The 21067-nt window shown below is 36.3% G+C and overlaps 1 protein-coding gene across 4 annotated transcripts in view; it reads right to left on the reverse strand.

Moving 5' to 3' along the window:
• Window positions 1-21067, reverse strand: part of CSMD3 (CUB and Sushi multiple domains 3) — a 737988-nt gene that overhangs the window by 227825 nt on the left and 489096 nt on the right. For all 4 annotated transcript variants that reach the window (XM_086609528.1, XM_086609527.1, XM_086609526.1 and 1 more), the window contains one exon: window positions 5066-5257. In XM_086609528.1, coding sequence (XP_086465654.1) covers window positions 5066-5257 — 192 coding nt within the window. The remainder of the gene's footprint in view (window positions 1-5065; window positions 5258-21067) is intronic.

Consider the following 21067-nt stretch of genomic DNA (forward strand, 5'->3'; position numbering starts at 1 on the left):
GCCTATTCCAATGCTAGACAACCCTTTTGGTGAAGAAATTTTTCCTAATATCCAATCTAAACCTTCCCTGGTGCAACTTGAGGCCATTTCGTCTTGTCCTATCACGTGCTACTTGGGTGATGAGACCAACATCACCTCGCTACAGACCCTTTTCAGGTAGTTGTAGAGGTCTCCTCTGAGCCTCCCTTTCTCCATGTTAAACAACCCCACTTCCAGATGCTCCTCATGAGACTTGCTCTCTAGACCAGCTTCGTTCCTCTTCTCTGGACGTGCTCCAGCACCTCAATGTCTTTCTTGTAGCAAGAGCCCAAAACTGAACACAGTATTTGAGGTGTGGCCTCACCACTGCCGTGTACAGAGGGCTAATCACTTCCCTAGTCCTATTGGCCATGCTATTTCTTTTACAAGCCAGGATGCTGTTGGCATTCTTGGCCACCTGGGCATACTGTTGGCTCATATTCAGCTGGCTGTGAACAAACATTCCCAGGTCCTTTACCACCAGGCAGCTTTCCAGCCACTCCTCCCCAAGGCTGTAGCATTGCATGGAGTTGTTGCGACCCAAGCACCAGCCTTGTTGAACCTGATTGATGGGCTGAGGCCAATTGTATGACAATTGGCCTCAGCCCATCAATCCAGCCAGTCCAGATCCCTCTGTAGAGGCCGTCCTACCCTCAAGCAGATCTACACTCCTGCCCAACTTGATGTTGTCTACAAATTCAATGCAGGTGCACTCGATCCCCTCAACTAGGTCATAAAGATATTAAACAGAACTGGCCCCAATACCAAGCCCTGAGGAAAACAACAAAGTGAGATGAGTTTGTTGCAAAATAATATGCTTCCCTTAACTGTAAAAGAGGTCACTGTAACCTTCTATCTTGCTGAACTAAAAGTTTGTGCAAAAGCATCTTGAACTGTGAGGCTGCATGGAACATAAAGGCTGCTTATCACCCAGAACTAAAGTTCTTCAGTACAACACTGTACATGCATGCCCTTGAGGTACTGTAATGGTTCCGGCTGCACTATCTGAGTATTTCAAGAATGAAAATGTAAAAAGTACCAAAGCTGACTTTTAAACTGTCTCCCAGGTAGAAGTTTCTTCAGATACAGCAGGTTCAGATTATTTCTTAATTCATTACATAGTTAAGTTGAGAAAGTCAATATCCTCTAATGAAAAATGTTAATAGACAATGCTGCATTTTCCAGTTTACCACTTCCTCGAAAGTTGCTTAAAATCTTTCTCTGTGTGCTTGAATTAAATTCTTGTGTGTTTCAGAATCCCTAGTTTTCGGAATTTAATTTATGCAACATTATTATTGTCATAACTTTGTTTTTAACTGAGGGCAGACCAGCTCTGAAAACAAAATTTAAAAGACACCTATCTTTTATAGTATTAGACACAAGATCTAAGACTGAACAAATATAATAGCCTATCTAGAAAGAAAGGTAAATGTCAATATGCTATGAAAAATGTATTTTTAATGTATTACACAGTGAAAAATTTATGTAGGTTATGTCAATCTGTCTTTATAAACCTCTGTGTAGACACAGTGGCAAGCAAGCACTTGCCAGACAGTCTGTCTGTATGATGATCTTAACATTCATTGTTTCTGTGGGAGGAAGAACAGGTTGGGTTGGTTTTTTTATCTAAAATCTATTTAATTTTTCTGGAAGGTAACAAAATACTATTCCAGAATTTTCTGGCTTCTATTTATTTATTTATTTGCCAAAAATATATCAAAAAAAAACCCCAGAATGTATGGTTTTTGTTTTTTTTTTTTTTTTAAATAAGAGATTTTAAATATAGAATCATAGAATCAAAGAATGTTTGGAGTTAGAAGTGACCTTTAAAGGACATCCAGTCCAACTCCCCTGCAATGAGCAGGGATATCTTCAATTAGATCAGGTTTCCCAGAGCCCTTTCCAACCTGACCTTGAAGGTTTCAATGGGACATCTACAACCTCTCTGGGCAACATTTCCAGTGCTTCACCACCCTCATTGTAAAAAATTTATTCCTTATATCTAATCTGAAGATGTATTTACATTATCATAAATAAATATGAAATAACTGCTGAAATTTTTCTTTTCATTAGTGTCATATAAATCTCATTTTGAGGAAAGCACCACTGGAATTTATTGTTTACAAAAAACTTTTGTGGAGATATAAAAATGGAACCAAGACCTTGCTTAACACAAAACAACACAAACAAAGAAAACTAAGCGGCAACTAAAAAAACTTAGATTAAAAAATTGACCTATGAATTTCTGAAGAAAGTCTGAAACTTCTGGGAGATAGTCTTACTTCACGTACAGTAAATCTTAACCCTAAAATGACATTTTGCATGCCAGTATTTTTAATGTTACCCTGAGCAAACTAAGCAAGTACAATCACTTAAGATTCTGGCGTCTCAACAAGATTCCTTCTTCCCAGGAAGACTTTGGAATGGAAAACACTTATTTATGAATAATTTACTTATTTATGAACCTCAAAATCACACAGAGTAATGTGTTTGTTCTGTTCTACATGTGCTTGGAAGTTATTTTGAGCATCACTAGCATAAGACAAAGGACTCTCTTTTGGCAGAGACACATTCTCAAATTTATAGTTTGTCAGAATATTTTCAGTATAGAAGAATCTCTAATTTCGCATCATTAATTCAAACAGATGAATCAATTTTTAGCTCTTTGTAGTTTTCCCATTGCTATTACCTTTGAAATGAAGATGTTCTTAAAAATTTGTTACATGCAAGACTGAAGGAATCTAAACAACCAAGACAGTCCCATACGTAAGAAAAATTAACAAGTATATTTACTTAGTTTTGAGCATTAATAATTAGGACGTTCAAGAAGACATTTTGGAGTGTAAAAAATTAGTAACATAAATTTAGGACATGTTACAATAATACACCTCAAGAATTATGCCTGCCTCTTACTCTACAAGCAAAATTATTTTTATATTTCCTAAGACTTTGACAAACTATGATGTTGTTGAAATTATCCATAGAATAAGCTTTGTACAGTTTTGATTTACAGGCATGGAAAAAAACAGAAGCAAATATATTACAAGTTTGGAAAAAAAATTATGTGTACTGAATGTCCTGGTTTCACTGGGGTAGAATCATAGAATAAATTTTCTGTTCAGAGAAGCTACATTTCTAACGTAAGCTGCATTTTTAAAAAGACTGCAGCACTCTATTCAGTGAGAAGAAAATGGATAAGACACTTTTAGTTTGTAGCTAGCTGTGGTATGCAGGTATCTACAGAGCTCAAGGACTTTTCAACTTGTTTTTTGCTAACTACCGAGATTCATTATAAGGCCTGTTCCTAGAGCTGTGTCATTCCTTTTACTTTTTCCCTTAAACACCTTCAGATGTTCAATTATCATTATTATCAGAAACATATTTAGGCATACAGAAATAATAAGAGATGAGCAATAAAACTCTTTTCTGCAACCTTCCAGCAAATAGTGTAGACACTTCTTATCCTCAAGTCCATACACTCACACTACACAGGGAGGCATAGTAAGGAGAGCAAGAACAGAGAAAATAATACTTGGATGTGGTAAGCAGAACAGCCACAGGCACCACGTCAGTACAACAATATGTTTGCAAATACCTGTCTGCAGACATGCATGAGGAGGAGGAGGATGTGTGTGCATACATGCATACTCAATAGGATGAAGATTTTCTTTTGCAACAGCTAAGGTCAAGCTAAGTTTATTAAGGGCAAGAGAATATCTGAAAGCTCTATAAGTGCTTCTAGCAGTGCGGTTTCTGGCTAGTTCCTCCCTTCAATGTTTGCTCAAGACCAGGCTACCAGGGATAACAAAGAAGGAAGAATGGCTTTGTGGAGCTGATGTTCTCACAGTCGCAGTGTCCACCCTACTCCTCTCCGGGCTCAAGGGCTCCTGTCTGATTATTTTAGGTGTCCTTGTTTTACCCTCCTCCTTTCAGACACTCCTTTCAGGCAGTTCTTCTTTGGACAGGACAGTAAGCACAGTATCTCATAATGATGTGACTCAGGGTGATATCACTGCAACTAGCCTATGCAATGTTCTTCCACTTGCACTTCCTTGGAGTGGCCCATTTTCCTTCTTTTCTGCACTGTCAAATTTACAGATCCTATGTAACAGGTTACCTATCACAATCCTTAGGGAATTTCAGATCAGCAGCTGCTGTCCTCTGAGATAAAAACTATTATTCTACATCACGATATCACATTTGACTGGATTAAAGAACATATTAAAAATAAGCATCATTCCATTATTTACCAAACTAGTCAGATGGGTAACCTCATAATTATTTATCACTCTACCTCTAGATTAGGTTTTAGAAGTGGCAGTTTAGGTATTTTCTAGATCAATAATAATAACTCTTAGGACTGCCTCAGAAAAGACTACTGGAAGGCCACTATCTACTAGAGATTTTTGTTATTTCTTATTACTTTTCATCATTATTCAGTTAACCGAGTTAAATTCTTTCAAAATCCGTTTAATATAACTATGTTAATCAGAATAGCATTAGAGACTGAGACAGTATTGCCAGAAATAAACAGTATGTTATAATTTTTACTAATGAAAATTTAGTTCTTTCTAAAATAATCAAGACTGCCGGAGAAATTAGGCTACCATTTTATTGTTCTTTCCTGTTGCATCCTACTTTAGCCCTTGCATAATTTTACCTAATCTATAAATTTACTAGGTCATCTGTCTGATATTTTGTACATACGGATATATGAACTTTAACCAAATCCTCCACACATACAACTATTTTTCAAGTTTTAAGGCAAAGCCAATAGTGTCATTGACATTGACTTTCTTGCTTTCTCTGTCACAGATCATCAAATTATAAACGGTATAGCCTTGAGAAGGAAAGGATGAGACCTCTTATACTAGCAACTACAGAGGAAAGATTTTGGTAATGTCCATCGGAGCTTTACACAAGATAATTTATCAGATGTGCAGTACTTGCATGCGTTTGTTCTTCAAAGAAAGTTCCTAGAGCAGAGTGATTCGTTACTTCAGAATTTCAAAGTTTAGGAATGCATTATTTGATTTTTTCTGCATACCTATACAGACTGGTGGGTTGGGCTGCCAGAAGTACCGATTTTCTACCTGAATGCAAGTTATTCTCTCATCTCCTTGCAGTTCATAGCCAGGATCACACTGAAAAATGACAGTGTCTCCAGGTTCTCTTCCATCCCCATTTCTAGTTCCATTCATGGGGACACCAGGATCACGGCAGGCAGTAGCTACAGAACCTAACAGAGAAGAGAGAAAAAAAAAAATTCTTTATTAAAAGTCAGCTTTTCAACTCATTTTCGCCCCATTACATTTTTTTCATCAGGAAGATCTGTAAATCCAAAATTTTCCTACTCACTTCTAAAATTTGGAGAAATCATCCAACAATTTGCTGCTTTTATGCTATTAATTTTTGACACCTTCTTTTATTGTTGAAAGTGTCTAATTTTTCATTTATTTTTTTTCTTTTTTTTAAAATTCTGTGGAGCACTGCAGTATGTAAAAAGGAAAGCAGAAGATTTCCTAGAACCTTAGACACTCAGCACTTCTTAGAGGAATTTCTAATATGAATAATGGAAAGAATGGATTAAGAACCTGAAGTTGTCCAATAAGCTATGCTTGTACACGTCTTCAATTTTCCACAATTCCAGAGTTCTTAAACTTCTGTATGGTGTAACATTTAGCAGCAAAATTGGAAATTAATTTCATAATCACTAGTATCTATACCCTCGCATATGACAGATCTACTATGCTAGTCTTTTGTTACAATACTAAAGAAATCACCTACACAAAAATACACATTGATTTAGTCTGAGAGAATATACAGCTACACATAATGCGTAAATACAGATTATTACTAAGACCTCACACATAATCGAAACAACTACAAGTATGAGATTTATAGATATTTTTCCCAGATTTAACATGTTATTATCAACATATTATTTAATACATCATACACCAAAATATGCAAGCTTATGTGAAAAGTAAGCACATCAATTGTTATGTAAGTAAATATTGTTTCCTACTTACATTAAAGAACTGCAACATATTATATGCAGTACAAATAAATAACAAATGCCAGAGTTGTCTGTGGAACTAGTCCCACTGAGCTCAGCAATCTGTGTAACAAGCACAAAGCAGCAGTACTAAGATTTAATTCAGATGCCTTTTCTGGGGAGCTAATACCAGCAGACAGCAATGTATTCATTTGCAATGTGTGTGGTTTATATATTTACTATGTTTTTGAAGAAGAAATTTTGGTCTAAATAGGTTATTTCCCTAAAAAAAAACCAAGTATCTTGCTTTCCAAGACATGCTTTTCGTGGGGTTGTTTTTCCACATAAGAAGTCCTGAGTACAGGGGAAAAAAATCACATACAAAAAAAAAAAAAACAACACACCACCACAAAAAATAAACTATGGCCAGAAGTTAAGGAAATTTTTCCTCCTTATTCCTCAAAGATTAAACAAATATTTCTTTAAATTATTAACTACTGCATAATGAATGAAAGGTAATTTTATATGTATATATATATATATAATCGTGCAAGATTTTAAAATTTCTGCTTTAGACACAATGATCAGGACTCTTGTTTACACCTTTAAAAAGCTGCTGGGTTTTAATTACGAAAAATAATACTAAAATATGGAATTACCAAATTTCACTGCACTAGTGAATCTTGCAAATTTTGCATGCAAGAAAATCAGATACTGGAGAAAGATCACACAGCAGTAAAATTTCATCAAATAAGAAAAAGTTCAAAACGTAAACGAAGGTCAGAAGTGGCAGTCAGAAGGTCCATCCCTGGCAGTGTTCAAGGCCAGGCTGGATGAGGCTTTGGGCAACCTGGTGTAGTGGAGGGCTTCCCTGCCCATGGCAGGCGGGTTGGAACTAGATGATCTTTGAGGTCCCTTCCAACCCTAACCATTCTATGATTCTATGATTCTAACTGAAAAATTAATTTTTAAGACTGAAGCAAGTAGTAAAACCAGTTATATGTTAACCTGCATTCCTCCCTGCTTTTGATTAGTGTTGGCCAGTCAGAGCAGTCCATACTGGAGAGAAACTGTGTTCTGCCCACTCAAATACTGCCTGCCTCGAATCTTGCCATAAAAAAAGTAACACTCCTGTGCCTGATTTAAAACATGCTGAAATCAATTCTAGAAGAATGGGGACTGATACTTACACAGAATTTGTAATTAGTCTTGAAGTGCTCAAGAGGTAAAGTTGTTGCTATAAAATTTTTTATTAGCCGTACATCATATTGCTCTTACTAGATTGCAGCATTCTGCAAAAGAATTGTATACGACTGAAAAAGACGGTAAAGGGCCACTCCTATCTATTTGAAATTCCTGATACAACTGTTTGGGATTTTAATCACTTAGTAATAATCACGCAAATTAACTTTATAATATGAGATATATATGCCAAACTGATAAGCTTTTCCTTATTTGCCACGTATAGTAGCTTTCTTGCATACCTGCATGTTTGTTCAACCTACTTCTTCCTCTTTTGGCTCTATAGCCAAATTGATGAAACATGGATTGGATAAGCAGAGTAGGAAATGGATGGAAAACAGGCTGGTCTGTCAGGCTGAAAGAGTGCCCATGATACAAAACTCAGGTGGCAGCTTCATTAAAAGTGGGAACAATGGAACCAAGTAAACTCTTGGCAAGTTTACAGACACTGGAGGATCAGTTGAAATGCTCTAGCACAGTCATGCTAGTTAGGGATACCTCAGTAGGCTGGAGAAAGGCCTGAAAGAAACTTTATGAAGTTGAAAAAAAGAAATGCAAAATCCTGCATCTGAGACAAATCAATCCCAAGAGATAATTTACTGGAAAGTAGGCTTGCAGAAAAAGAATACAGAAGAAAAAACTGTTCCTGGAAGCATGCAGCAAAAACCCAAACAGAAGTTGCCACAAGTAAAACTCCAACTGCATAAAAACAAAATAAATGGTTCACTACAAGGGTTGTCAAACATCAGAAGATTTTTTCCAGAGAGGTTGTGTTATCTCCAACATTGGAGATATTCAAAGCCCTAAGCAGCCTGATCTGTTTGAATCTTTTGTGACCAGAGTTGGACTAGAGGTCTCCAGAGGTCCTTTCCAATCTAAACTATTCTATGACTGGTTTTTAACTTTGCAAATTCATATAAATACACACAGACTTAACTTAAAAATAAAAAGACTGCTTTAATAGTGGTTTTTCATTATAGTGCTAGCATGCAAAAGACAAGTTCTCTGCTCCCACAGTACAAGTAGATATATCATTATCAAGTCCAGATTTTCGGCTTTTAAGTACTCAATCTCTAAAAGTCTAATTCTCATTTTTCAGAGTTTGTTTGGCAATTTTCAAGGCTCTATTAAGAATATCAATTCTAGTTGAAGGATTTATGAAACAGTCTGACAGACAAGGTGAGCAACTATTTTAGAACCAAACATGAATGTCATACAGAAATTCTCAATAGGCTGATAAAAAAATAAATTCATGTATTGTAAATGAATAAACGTAAGAAACGGAAAGAATCCAGCATGTCATTAAAAGCACTAGGATTTATGAAAGGATGTATTTATTTTTACTTTCTCATGAATAAAAAGGAAAATACTTCCTGATGTGTGAGCTTAACTTCAATATCATCATCAGCTTAATAAAGCCGTGATGATTTCTTAGTGAAAGTACACTGTAGAGCTACAAGCTACCGGCTTAGAATAGTTAGTATAATTTGTCCCACAGTCTTTGGGAATGTGATTGAGTAAAAATAAATAAAAACCTTGGACAGGTATGCATACTGGACTACTTAAACATAGCTAACTTTCTGACACATCTCTTCCTCCAAATTTTTAACTTTTATCTATAAAAAAATTTCTTAATACTTTGCTGCTGTTGTTGAGAGCAAGCACTGCAATAAGTTTATCTCTCACCTTCATTTCAAAACACACACACACCTCTACAGAGTATTTCAACAAATGTAACTAAAAGATTTAGATATAAAATTTCAATTGTCATTTTAATTTTATTATCATTTTAAATGGTAGTAGTGGCTTATATATATAAAAATGATGGCATAAGTTTAGATATATGGGTTTAAATTTATTTATTTATTTATTTTTCTTACCTGTTCCCATATTTTGTCGTGGAAATAAGTGAGCATTATAGAATTCCTAAAAAAGACGATTTTTATCTTCATTTTTTTTCCTTCTATTTCATTTTAAAAGGATATGCTAGGAGAAGGTATCCAAACAGCTCTGCACTTACAGTGAGATTAAAGATTAAATAAATTATTGATTTATAATATTTCTGAAAACTTTATATGTGTCTTTGTAAGCACGTACCTAAATTCAACTTGTTTAATTAGGAGTGGGACTCATTTAACTTAATTTTGTGATTCATTTAAATTTATTTTGTGAAATAAAACTCCAGACTGTGTTTTGTTTTACACTGGGACATGGTTTGGAGCACATGAATTGATTCCTTTTGGATGAAATTAAACTGGAAGATACACTTCTGAACTACACTAGAACTCTGAACATCTCTGAATATGAACAGTGTTGCCAGCAGTGTTTCAGTACCAGCTGCTTCAATCTATATATCAGCTCTTCTTACTCTGTGTTACTCGCTAATACAGAAATAGCCAGAGGACTGACAAGTGAGACTTAATATCTCATATATCCATACAACATATTCTGTAATGTAGATTTTGAATATGAGACCACCAATTCTCCAGAAAACATGTGCCAATGCACAGGCACAAGTAATACTTACTCTGGAGAGCTACTCATCTTAACCCATTCCTGCTATGTGACTCAAAGGCAGTAGGGCAGAATCTTCTTTTGGAGCTCCATAGCAGCCAAGTCATGTAAAATTCCATCCCCTCCAACCCCCAAAACTTGTTTGGATTCGTCCTAAGAGCACTCATATGAACAGATTTATATGTTCTGAGCAGATAAGATTAGAGGAGGGAGTATCTTAAGTCGTCATTTGTACATGACTGTACAATTGCTCCTACAGAGCTGCAGAAGCCATTAAACCAGCATTCAGTCATAGCCAGAAAGAGTTTAAACACAGGTCTGTCTACAAATGTCCTTGATGTGGGGTATAAAAACATTTTGATATGCCTTTTTAATAATCAGCCACCAGAACATATTTAAACAATAAATCAGATAATTAAATTACTGTAAATTGATCATTCCTGCCTCAAAAATAGTAAATTACTGCCAAGGTGCAAAGGTTTCTGATAGTTCATAAGCCCAGGCAACTTGATATGTGACTGTAATGTCCTAAGATGACAGCTTCATTTTCATGCAGGAAAGATACTTTGAAACACGGCATTAAAAGTGTGACAAGGCAATAATAGACTCCACTAATGCTGAGATCAATATAATAAATGTCTTGGGATTTCTTGCTGTTAACAGTGATTTCTAAATTTAGTTTTCTAATGCATGCCAAGTCTAATATCAGCAAAGAGTCTGAATCCCAAACCTGAGACAAAATTACTTCTTCATTTTGATTAATTTGCACATATCTTCTGGAGAGAAAAGAAAGGGGGATTTTATTTGTTTATTTGAGAATTAGGAGGAAAAAAAAACATTTTTCTTTTTTCCTTTTTTCTTTCATCCTAGAGCACAAAATCAGAGCAGAAGCTCTCAGCTTTCAAAACTTCAAACTTTTCACAACATACAACATGTAAAAGAAGAAAAAAATAAAATTATTCTTAACTTCTTTAAGTCAACATGTTCTTCTAAATTCCTATCACTGTAAATAAACGCTTTCTACGATGGTTAGTCTTTCAAAGTTGCATCAGCCTGAACCAATCCTGACAGACTGTACCTTCAAAATTCAGGCTGTCCCAGACTCCATGTAATATCATTATCCATACGGACACTGCAGTCTCCCTGCATTTCTAAAACTGTTTGAGAAGCAAGTCAGCCCGGTATTTGTTATCTCAAAACAAACCTTCTATACAACTTTTCCTGAAAAGGAGAGAATAAAATAGCTACAGGGTTTTTATTCTGCCTTCTATCAGCTGAAGCACTGCTGAGATACATTTTTTGGTCTATTTTTAACTTCTGTTTCTGCTGTAGATCTGACAGAGATTTAGGAGTACAGCCATTAGAATTCTTAAGCAAATTCTAACCATAGACTCAGTTTGTTGATTTTGCATGACTTCACATATTCTATCTACGTTTATCAGTTATTATTTGAAGATTAAAAGGGGAAAATATTAAGAATAAAGCACAGAATCAGAATTTCATTTGAGATGATGAAAAACTTCAACAAAAATGTTTAACATTTTGCACACTCAAGGTTTCCTAGGTTGTCTAGGCAAGTTCTCTGTTTACCTAACTCTTAGCTACACGATCTTAGGCACTTTGGATTTCATTCCTCTCAGATTTTGCAACAGTAATTAAGTTAGGAGATGTAAGATAGGTCAAGTTTATTTTGCATGGAAAAAACAAACACACACACAACACCCCAAACAAAAAATTCAAGCAAACAAAAAACCCCAAAACACAGAAATTAGTAAACAAGGGTAGACCACAGTTCAAATCTCCTGTCTAATTTGAAGAGGAAGACAGAATACATATTGATGTGGCTTCTCACATAGAACTTCCTGACTAGTTCAAGAGTCAATAGCTCAAAGAATGCAATACATAGGCCTAGCTTCACTTCCCATTTCAAATAATCCTTAAGTATTTTAAATGAAATAAAAGTTTGGAAGAAAATAGCTAAATCATCAGTTTAAGTTTTGGCTGCAGATCTTCCAATTCCAATGAAACACTTGAATGAATGTCTGGAAGAAGAGAAGGTTCGTGCTGAAAATCTAGAGCTGGGACAGCAGATCAACTTGCTTCTCTTGTTGCTATATGGACTGAGAGAGACGATGGAGCAATAGATTCTGTGGATTGTCAGTAGTAGCTTCCAGGTCACATACTCCAAATCTTCTCAGAGCAGCAGCAGAAGCCACCCTGACAATCCAAGGCTCTGGCACAGCCAACAGGTTATTTTGCTGTCCAAAGCCATATAAATGGTACTTTTCTTGCAGAGAGTAGGAGCCATCTCCACCATATCTCTGTAACTTACAGTGAACCTGTCTGAGTCCTATTTCCCTCCTACACTAAGCACTGACCAAATGTGTCCTAGCACCAAGAAGCTGGGTACCACATATCAGAACAGGAAACGGATGACTGAAGAACGGTTACACATTTGAATAGGAAGGGTAACACTCCTCCCCACTGGCACTCCATAGGGATTTCCCGGGCTACCTCTGAAGTCACTGGGACCACAACTTGGGCAGAGCACAAAAAAGGGTGTATAATACAGTCTGAAGGTCCTGACACCCCAACTGTCCCATGTACTTGTTTCCTTGTCTTTGCAAACATGTAATTGTCAAATATAGGTTGTGTGCATGCTACTGTCAAAAGATTCATAGAATGCTTAGGGTTGGAAGGGACCTCAAAGATCATCTAGTTTCAACTCCCCTGCCATGGGCAGGGACACCCTCCCATAAGGTTGCTTAACGCCTCATCCAACTTGGCCTTGAACACTTCCAGGGAAAAAAGACAGGTTAAGCAGATTGTTCTGTCCTGAAAAACAAGTTCACTAAGTGAGTTACAGATTTCTTGTGAATATGTGCACCTGTGTAATCCCTCAGTGAGGGGTTCACTGGCTGTCACCAGGCTCACAGAGACAGGCAAGCCACAAATTGTAAAGTCGCATGAAGAGATGCACACTGGAGACTGTTGCAAGGTCCTTTACAACTTAATAACTTCTTTTTTATCAATTTTTTGTTCTTTCTCTGTTTCCCAGGGTATAACAAAGAATATTCTCATTTTGATAATATTATCCCCATAATAAATAACCAATAAGGTCTTTGTGTGATATTGTTCTCAAACTTCTGTTGCATTATATGTGGGCGCATGCACAGGCTCATGCATCCACACTCACACATAAATTGAGTAGAAAGTTTTCTGGGAGAACTCAACCTGCAAAAAAGCATTAGAGATGACTGTGGCTAGCAATCTTTTGAAGAAAAATATTACGAAAAAATATAGACAGTAAAGCCATACCCAGTAACCCCCATAACATAATATGCTCTAAGAATACATTTGACAAGTGCGAAATGAGAGGGATTTTGGGGAAAAGCATCTAGCTTCTGAAAACAACTACTAAATCAGGCAATATAGTCCAGGGATACGACTGGCTTGCAGTCCATCCAGGAGCCAACCTCCCTCTGTACAGGGCAGAAGGGTCTGTAGCAGAGTCAAGCTCCCCACAGTGTACGTCTGAGGGCTCCATCCACAGGGCTGGAGACCAGCTCTCCTACAACATTGCTCAGGAGCCTTGTGCTGAGCTGAAACAAGGCTCCTTGGAAGGGGTAAGAGGGCTTCCAGTTGAAGATGCTCAGGGCCAGTAAGGTCTGCTTAGTGCACTCAGGACCCTGACATAGGGAAAGTTATTTTCTTTAGATTCACTCATTAGATTTTCCAGAAAGGTTCAACAATAGAGGTATTTCTGAAAGACATCACAAATTCATGTTTACCATAGATGCCAAGTCCCATGTTATTAAGTATTCATCACGCTGGTTTTGTTTTGTATTGCATATGATTCTTTATGGAATTTGAAGTTTTATACTTATGTTTTTCCAACAGCAATGGTTTGTACGACCAGGAATGGTAAGTTTTAGAATGCCTACCTGATAACTCAAATTGGAAAGTACAGACTACTTGGTCAACTGCATATTTATACATTGCTTCATTGCTATTTTATTCAGAATTTGCCTCCAAATTATTTTATGCAATCTACTGATTATCATTCAAAAGTATTTAGTAGCAATTGTTAACTGAACTTGTTTTAAAGTGTTGTTTACACTGTAAACTGATATAGTCTCATATCTTTTTGTGGGAGGAACAGTGGAGATTAAGTTCTTTCTTAAGGGACTTTATCTGATTTTACTATCAGTTATATTTCAGTTCTTAGGGCAATAACAGGTTTAATGAGATAAACAAATTTTCTTTTTTCTTATTGTTTTTGTTGTCGATTTACATTAGTTGTTAAAATGCATTTTGTTAAAACCATCCGAAGTACTACACTGCTCTCATCATGTCTTATTGAACAACCTTATGAGCTATTTTTTCCCCAGTTCATACGCAGATCTTTTTTCCATAAATATGAACTCTTCAGTTCTGAAGATCTATTATCCCTTAAGCATTTGCTCATAGCTTTGGCACTGAGTATGAAACCCAGCCCCAAATAAATTAATTGACATAAGGTTTCAGATAATTGCTGGAACTCAGCAGAAAATGGATACTGTGACAATATGTAATCATGCTGGCAATGCATTCCAGCTGCGGAGAAGTGATTTGAAAATCTTAATTTTATTTAGAATGCATGTTTTGGGTTTGTTGGTATTTTTTTTTGGAACCATAGGGGGTTTTAACCTTTTTGTACCAGATCTATCCCTATTTCAGATGACAGATTTCTTTATGTGTGTACATGAATGCAGGGAGATAGGAATAGCTTCTCAGAAAGAAACAATCACCAGGATCTTGGAACACAAACAAGGGCTACTCATGCATTGTAAAATCTTACCAATGATCACCCAGCTTTTAATACCATTTCTGCTGAAAAGATAACTAAGATGATCTGAGTGAAAACACATTTGTTTAATTTGACACTGTCGTGGGTTAGGTTGAACCCCCACAACACAGCCGGTCACTCCCCCTCCCCCACCCCCAGGAATGAGGGAGAGAATTAAAGGAGAAACGGGAAACCCATGGGTTGAGATAAGAACAATTTAATACAGATGATTTAAGACACAGTGTAGATGCTCACCACCCCCTCATATGCGAAGCCCGTCTCGTCCCGGAGCTGCAATCCCGGACGAACGTGAGGCCCCAAAATAGAGAGGGGCAGAGAGAGAGAGAGAGTACTCCGAGAATGGGAGTACTGGAAGCAAGAGAAAAAAAAAGGCAATAGAGCAAAAGCACAGCAAGCACAAAAGAGCAAAAGCAGCGAAAGAGCCAAAGCGCAAAAGCCCTTCTGTCCGGCTGACCCTCACTTTTATACTGGGCATGACGCTGCATGATATGGAATACTAATTGGCCAGTTTGGCCCTCAATCTTAAGTTCCACCACAAATCAGAAGGGGAATCGTGTCCCCCTTGTCCCGGCTATGCTCCCCCCTTATCCCGCCGTGCTTCTGCACTCCGGCACACTGAAAAGTCCTTGGAGTTTCACGTCCAACCACAACATCAACTTGCTATCAGCATTCTTCTCAGAGTGAGCCTCTGAGTAAAACCAAAACACGGAGCTCTTCTACCTGCTAAAAAGAAGAGCTAACCCGGTCCCAGCTAAAACCAGGACAGACACTTTACAGAACAATGTGCAACCTGTCCTATTACAACTGCTAAGGATACAGTTGTGCAAAAGAGAACAGCAGTGCCGGTTTGCATTATCGCTGATTTTACACTCCAGGTGAACTGAAATCCTCTGAAGAGAGAGGGAGATTGCTTCTGTCTTAAAATTAAATTTTCTGTTTTGCCTTTTAGTATCACAAATCGTATATATGCATTATAAACTTACAGTTTCAAAACTCAGTATTAAAACTCAGTGGGAATTCTTAACGACAGGGCCAGTTTGGAGCTCCTGACACCTGGTAAAGAAAGAAGGTGTTTGATTTGTTTGAAGTTTTCAGTTTTGTTGACTTTTTGCTTTTTTTTTTTTTTGTACTATAATTGAATAGTTTGGCATTAATACAGAATTGGCCTCATTATTTGTTAACATTCTGTCCATGCACTTGAATGTCATTACTGTGATCGCAGACAACTAAAATTTTTTATTTAGGAAAGCATTAAACTATGATGACTTGTAAAAAGTTACAGAACACTGTCAGACTACAGTTTCTGTTTTCTTTAGTCTCAATATAAAGATTACACCTTCCAAAACAATGAGAATATAAAGAATAAAGATCTAATTGTTTTCTTTTTTTTTCCCCAAGGTTTTAAAATTCCTCTATGTAAATGAATTATATCTCAGACTGCATGTCTGAATACGTCCGGCCAGTAACTGAAGTTATCAGTCCACAAACAATTTTCTTCCACAGTTATATGTAGAAGACTGAAACATGACCACTCCTTCAGTCAAATGTCTTTGCTAGATCTGTCCCTTATGAGATCAGACAGCTTATTGGAATGATTTTAAGAAAAAAAAAATATTCTATGGCAGTAAAATAGCAGCAAAAATCTCCCTTGGATTTAACTCTTACAAAATGCCCAGCCCTAGCCAAGAATGTGGTTAACAGGGAAAGGAGGAACAAACAAAGAGCTGACAAACTTGAAGTAACCTCCACGTTAAGAACTCTTCTCAAAACTGAAAGAAGAAGATGTATATGGGATGTAAAAATCTACACATAGAATTTGAAAGAATTACAGCCTTAGAAAGAGGCTCTGGGTTCCACTGATGAAAGCCTTTCAAAAAGCAGCAAGATTAGTTACAAACATAAGAAAGTATCATTGATAAGTACATATCTAGTTTGATATGCCTTCAAGGAATTTCACTTATATAAGTAGATTTTGAGCATTCTCCTAAAATATTACTTCTCTCTAGATACATTTTTGTGATATCTTCATTCCATTACAAGCTAGCAATAAAACTTCCAAAACATCTTTATTTCTTATGGTATGAATTACATACAACAGAAAATGCATTTCAATTACACTCATTGACTGCAAACGAGAGATGCATGAGTGAGAGGAGGATAAGACCTTGGAGAAACAGTAGATAAATCTCAAAATAGCTGTCCCTCCTGTGTTCTACTCTAATCTGAGTGTAGAAAAAGGATAACAGTCCTGAAGATCTATCTCTACTTGCAGGAAAGAGTCCATCGTGTGTGTGTGTGTGTGTGTGTGTGTGTTCGCATTTTGAGTGTGTGTGTGTGTGTGTGCTCGCGAGTGTGCATGCACACGTGTGTGACTGCGAGTATCTATAACGGATGGCACATGAATCATAAATAGAGGAAACTACTGGTTATGAAAATGACAAACAAAAAAATCCATCTCTAAAATAGCATTAACACAATATCAGAGTTTTTCAGTGCAAACAGAGAGTAGAATAACTACGGTATCTCAAATCATTTATCATTGGAAAATGGTTTCCCCGGTCATATGAGTGTATGTCAGTTTTCTTCTGTGTTTGTATCAAATATTTAACAAGATACCTTTTTGGAGAATACTGCAAAATCAGCTCAATGCTAGTCTCCTACATGCAAAATATATTGTAAGATTTTTCAATGAGGCAGGATGAACTTCACATACATTTAAAAATGCAAAACATCACCTTTACATGGTTTCATCAAAATAATTCCTCTAAATCTCAACTGATGAATTTGCCAGTAACACTACAGTTAGCATGTAGTTCTATGTAAGATTGCAAAAAAGGACTGTTGCATAGCCATCGTAGCTATGAGTGCAGAGACTTTCAGGGCAAAATCTCCAGAAGACAAGTATTTTGGGAAATGGTTCTTTGTGCATAGAAGACAAAAAGTAGCAAGCCCTGGTCTCATGCAGTTTACTCACTTATTGGTAAAGGAAATGTAAGGATGAGAAAGCTTCACTGAGATTATACTCCTTATCAAGTCAATCAAGGCACATAATTTTGGTTCCAAAGGAGCCTAAAGAGGCAAACTGTATTATTAAGCATAGGCTACTACTTGGTGATCAGATTCCTTAACCCTTCATACTCCGATTTGCTACTGCGACTAAAATCATACAGACCAAACTGTAATGTCCTTCAAGTGATGTCACAGCTACCTGTTAGGAAGACAACTGTTACACAAAATAGAGTAACCTGTACACTTTTACCCCGTATATTTTTTTTACTGACTAAAACAGAATTGGAAATAAAATACATGCTGTTAATTAAATCTTCAAAGTATCTTAGCTGGAATAATTTCAAAGATTTGTACAAACATGATAATATAGAAACATTTGACTGTCTTGTGCACTGTTTTGATCAATAGTTAACTTTAAAGAATCTAATGAGAGACTGGATTAACCAAAGAGAAAAAACTAATGAGGAAGAAACAGAGAACCTTTTCTGAAATAGAAAAGTAGTTTCATTTATACTATTAACATTCCACATAAAAATATTTTGGCACTTCCAAATTATATAATAATACACTGCTATACCAGCAGTGCCAGTAAACAGCACTGTGAGAAAGAAAACAATTAAATTGCCCAAATCCATTCTCAAATCACCTTCAGGTTAAACATATCAGAAGTAGAGATCTCTATCACTGGAAAAACAGAGAAAAGGGAAAAAACTAGAGGGTGTCCAGTGTCAAAAAATCTTCCTAAATGAGACTGTGATGAATGTCTTTTTTTGAGCAAAAAAATCCCACCAAAAAAAAACAAAACAAACAACCTCCCCCACAAAAAACAACCAACCAACCAATCAACAAAATCAAACACAGGACATTTAGAAGACAATGTGGCCATAAATCAGCACTAAACCTACATATAGGAAGAAGACTTGTTAGCATTTAATCATTAAATGTAATCAAAGCAAGCAATATCATGCATTATAATTCTAGATTGGATATTAATATTGCCAAACTTAAACCATCCAGGTAGGTATCTGACAACACAAGCTTTCTAGGGTTTTTCTGTAGTCCACAGAGACAAGTCACTCCAAAGGGCTATTCGCCTAGTCTCAAACGAAGGAGAGACAGCTGTAGTTTGTCAGTAGAGTAAATCCAAGCATTTTAAGGCACATCTTGTTATACAAGAAATCACTGCCACATGTTATAAAATACTGCTAGAGCTAAAAAACTCTCAAATACTCAAAACATGTTTACAGGTTAGTTCTGCACTGGTTGTTTTATAATGCACCAGAAATGTTCTATATTGTGTGATGTTTAATGAGTCAGAAATGTGACTGCACACCTAGGCCTGAGCAGAATGCAGTCTGTAATGCTGAGTGACTCAGTAGCGCAGCTATTAACAGTGGAATAATGGCCTATGAAAGATGAATACAAATCCCTCCTTTCTGCATAAATGACAAATGGCTCCTGAACCGTTAAAGCCAGCAGAGAGAAAACTTCCCTGTAACACCAGATTCAAAGCCCTTGCCATCTACGGAAATAATCTCATCACCTTCAGTAGAATCTGATCTGATATTACACACTTCACGCATATTAAAAGGACTAAAATTATTTTAAGCACACGCAATTTTTGCACTTTAACGTTCTCATTTAACTTTTTTCAGTTCTCTTTCTTTGTCTTTTCCTCTTTCAGCTTGGTGACAGGAAGCAACGTCAGCTGAAGACAATGTTTCATTATGCTTAATACTTCTGCCTGACCCCGAGATACACAGCTCGTGTCTCTGGCAAATACATGCTTGTTCTCTTCTCTTTCGCCTTCGCTTTTCTTCAAGGTCTAAGTTGCTATTTTGTGCAGAATTTACTGACCAAATGACGGTGCTGTTGATTTCACTGGTGTTTTCCCAGTATGTGTTGGGCTCTTCGTTCTCTGTCTCTGACAGCTCAGAGAAAATATGCTACAACAGGTACTTCCTGTTTACGTATTGCTTGTGGCCTGCTGTCAATCTTTCACTCTTCTCTTAATTTAAGGGAAGACTTCTGGCACCTATTCCCTAGCTACATTATTCAACCTGTTCATCCCATTTAGACATGTTCCAGAATCCTCATATTGCAATCCTACTGTTGAATCCCCTGAGATTCTTATTTTTCTTTTACACATATATCCAAACTTTCTCAAACATGTTATTTTATAATACATCTTTTTGTACTTTGTTTTTCAGGCTTTGTGGGGCCTGATTTCTATTGTGTTCCTTCACTGTCATCTCAAAGGAGACCGCAGAAACAGAAAAATTAAATAAAGTTTCTACGGAGAGTTTCTATAGTCATGGTTTGCAGATGTCCAAGAAGAAAACGATACACTATACATCAAAGAAAATACTAGACCAAAGGTCTGTTCTGCCTAGCAATGAAATGTAAAGTCATGAGCAGTAGCATTTATTTTTTTTGTTTACATTAGATGTATAAAACAAGCTGTATTTTCAGTAGTCCTAGATACCTCATCGTGGTGGAAAGCACAGAAGAATGAGTGGGATGAGCTCCCTTATTTCATCCCAAATCCATTACTTTCTCTTTTCCCTCTTTGAGTAATGAACAATTGTGTAAACCATTAAAAAGTCTGCAGTATTCCTTAGAAGTTCAGTGTAAAATAAATAGTTTCCTACATATTAATTACTTATGGAAAGAGATTATGAATGTTAAAATTGTGGAAATAATTCTACTATTTCAGATAACAAAATCTCTCTTTTATTTTTTTTTTCTTTCCATAAAAGCAAACAAATAAAAAGAAAGAAATAAAATGGACTAATTGAGGCAATGGGCAAGAAAATTTCCTATTGACTCCCTTTGCCTTCCTATTCTCTAACTTTTACAAAATTATTAACAACTTCAATGCCTTGTAAAGGATTGTGTTGAGCAGCCCTAGACAGAGTTCATTCTAATAGTATCAGCTGTAAAACACAATATTAATTAAATTACAATTTTCTTTCTACTATTTATGTAACACTTCAGCTTCTCTAAGCTTTTCGTCTCATCCCCCTTTAATTTAGTGAAGGATTCTATCTCACCTATAATTTATGTTACCGAATATAAATTAATTTTCTGTTTATATCAGATGATTTGTAAAGGAGTCAAATTCAAATTGTACTACATTATCAATGGTGAACATTTTCACTCATTAAATAAATGATAGATGCAGAATTGGTTATGAACATTGATAAAATGAGATCAAAACTTGTAAGGAACTGACAAGAAGGTTAATCCACTTTTCAGAAAAAGATTTTTAGTTTAAAGATTAAGAAAATAATATTAAAAAATTAAGGCACTCAAGGTCTTAAAAAGGCATGAACATAAAATATCTGTTGTCATTGAATAACATTCCTCTGGAGGTAAAAGGGCCAATAATCCAGTTAAATACTCATACCCTATTCAACGAAATGGCAAGAGGAAAG

This window comes from Tauraco erythrolophus, chromosome 3 (assembly GCF_009769465.1).
Source record: "Tauraco erythrolophus isolate bTauEry1 chromosome 3, bTauEry1.pri, whole genome shotgun sequence".
NCBI classification, from domain to species: domain Eukaryota; kingdom Metazoa; phylum Chordata; class Aves; order Musophagiformes; family Musophagidae; genus Tauraco; species Tauraco erythrolophus.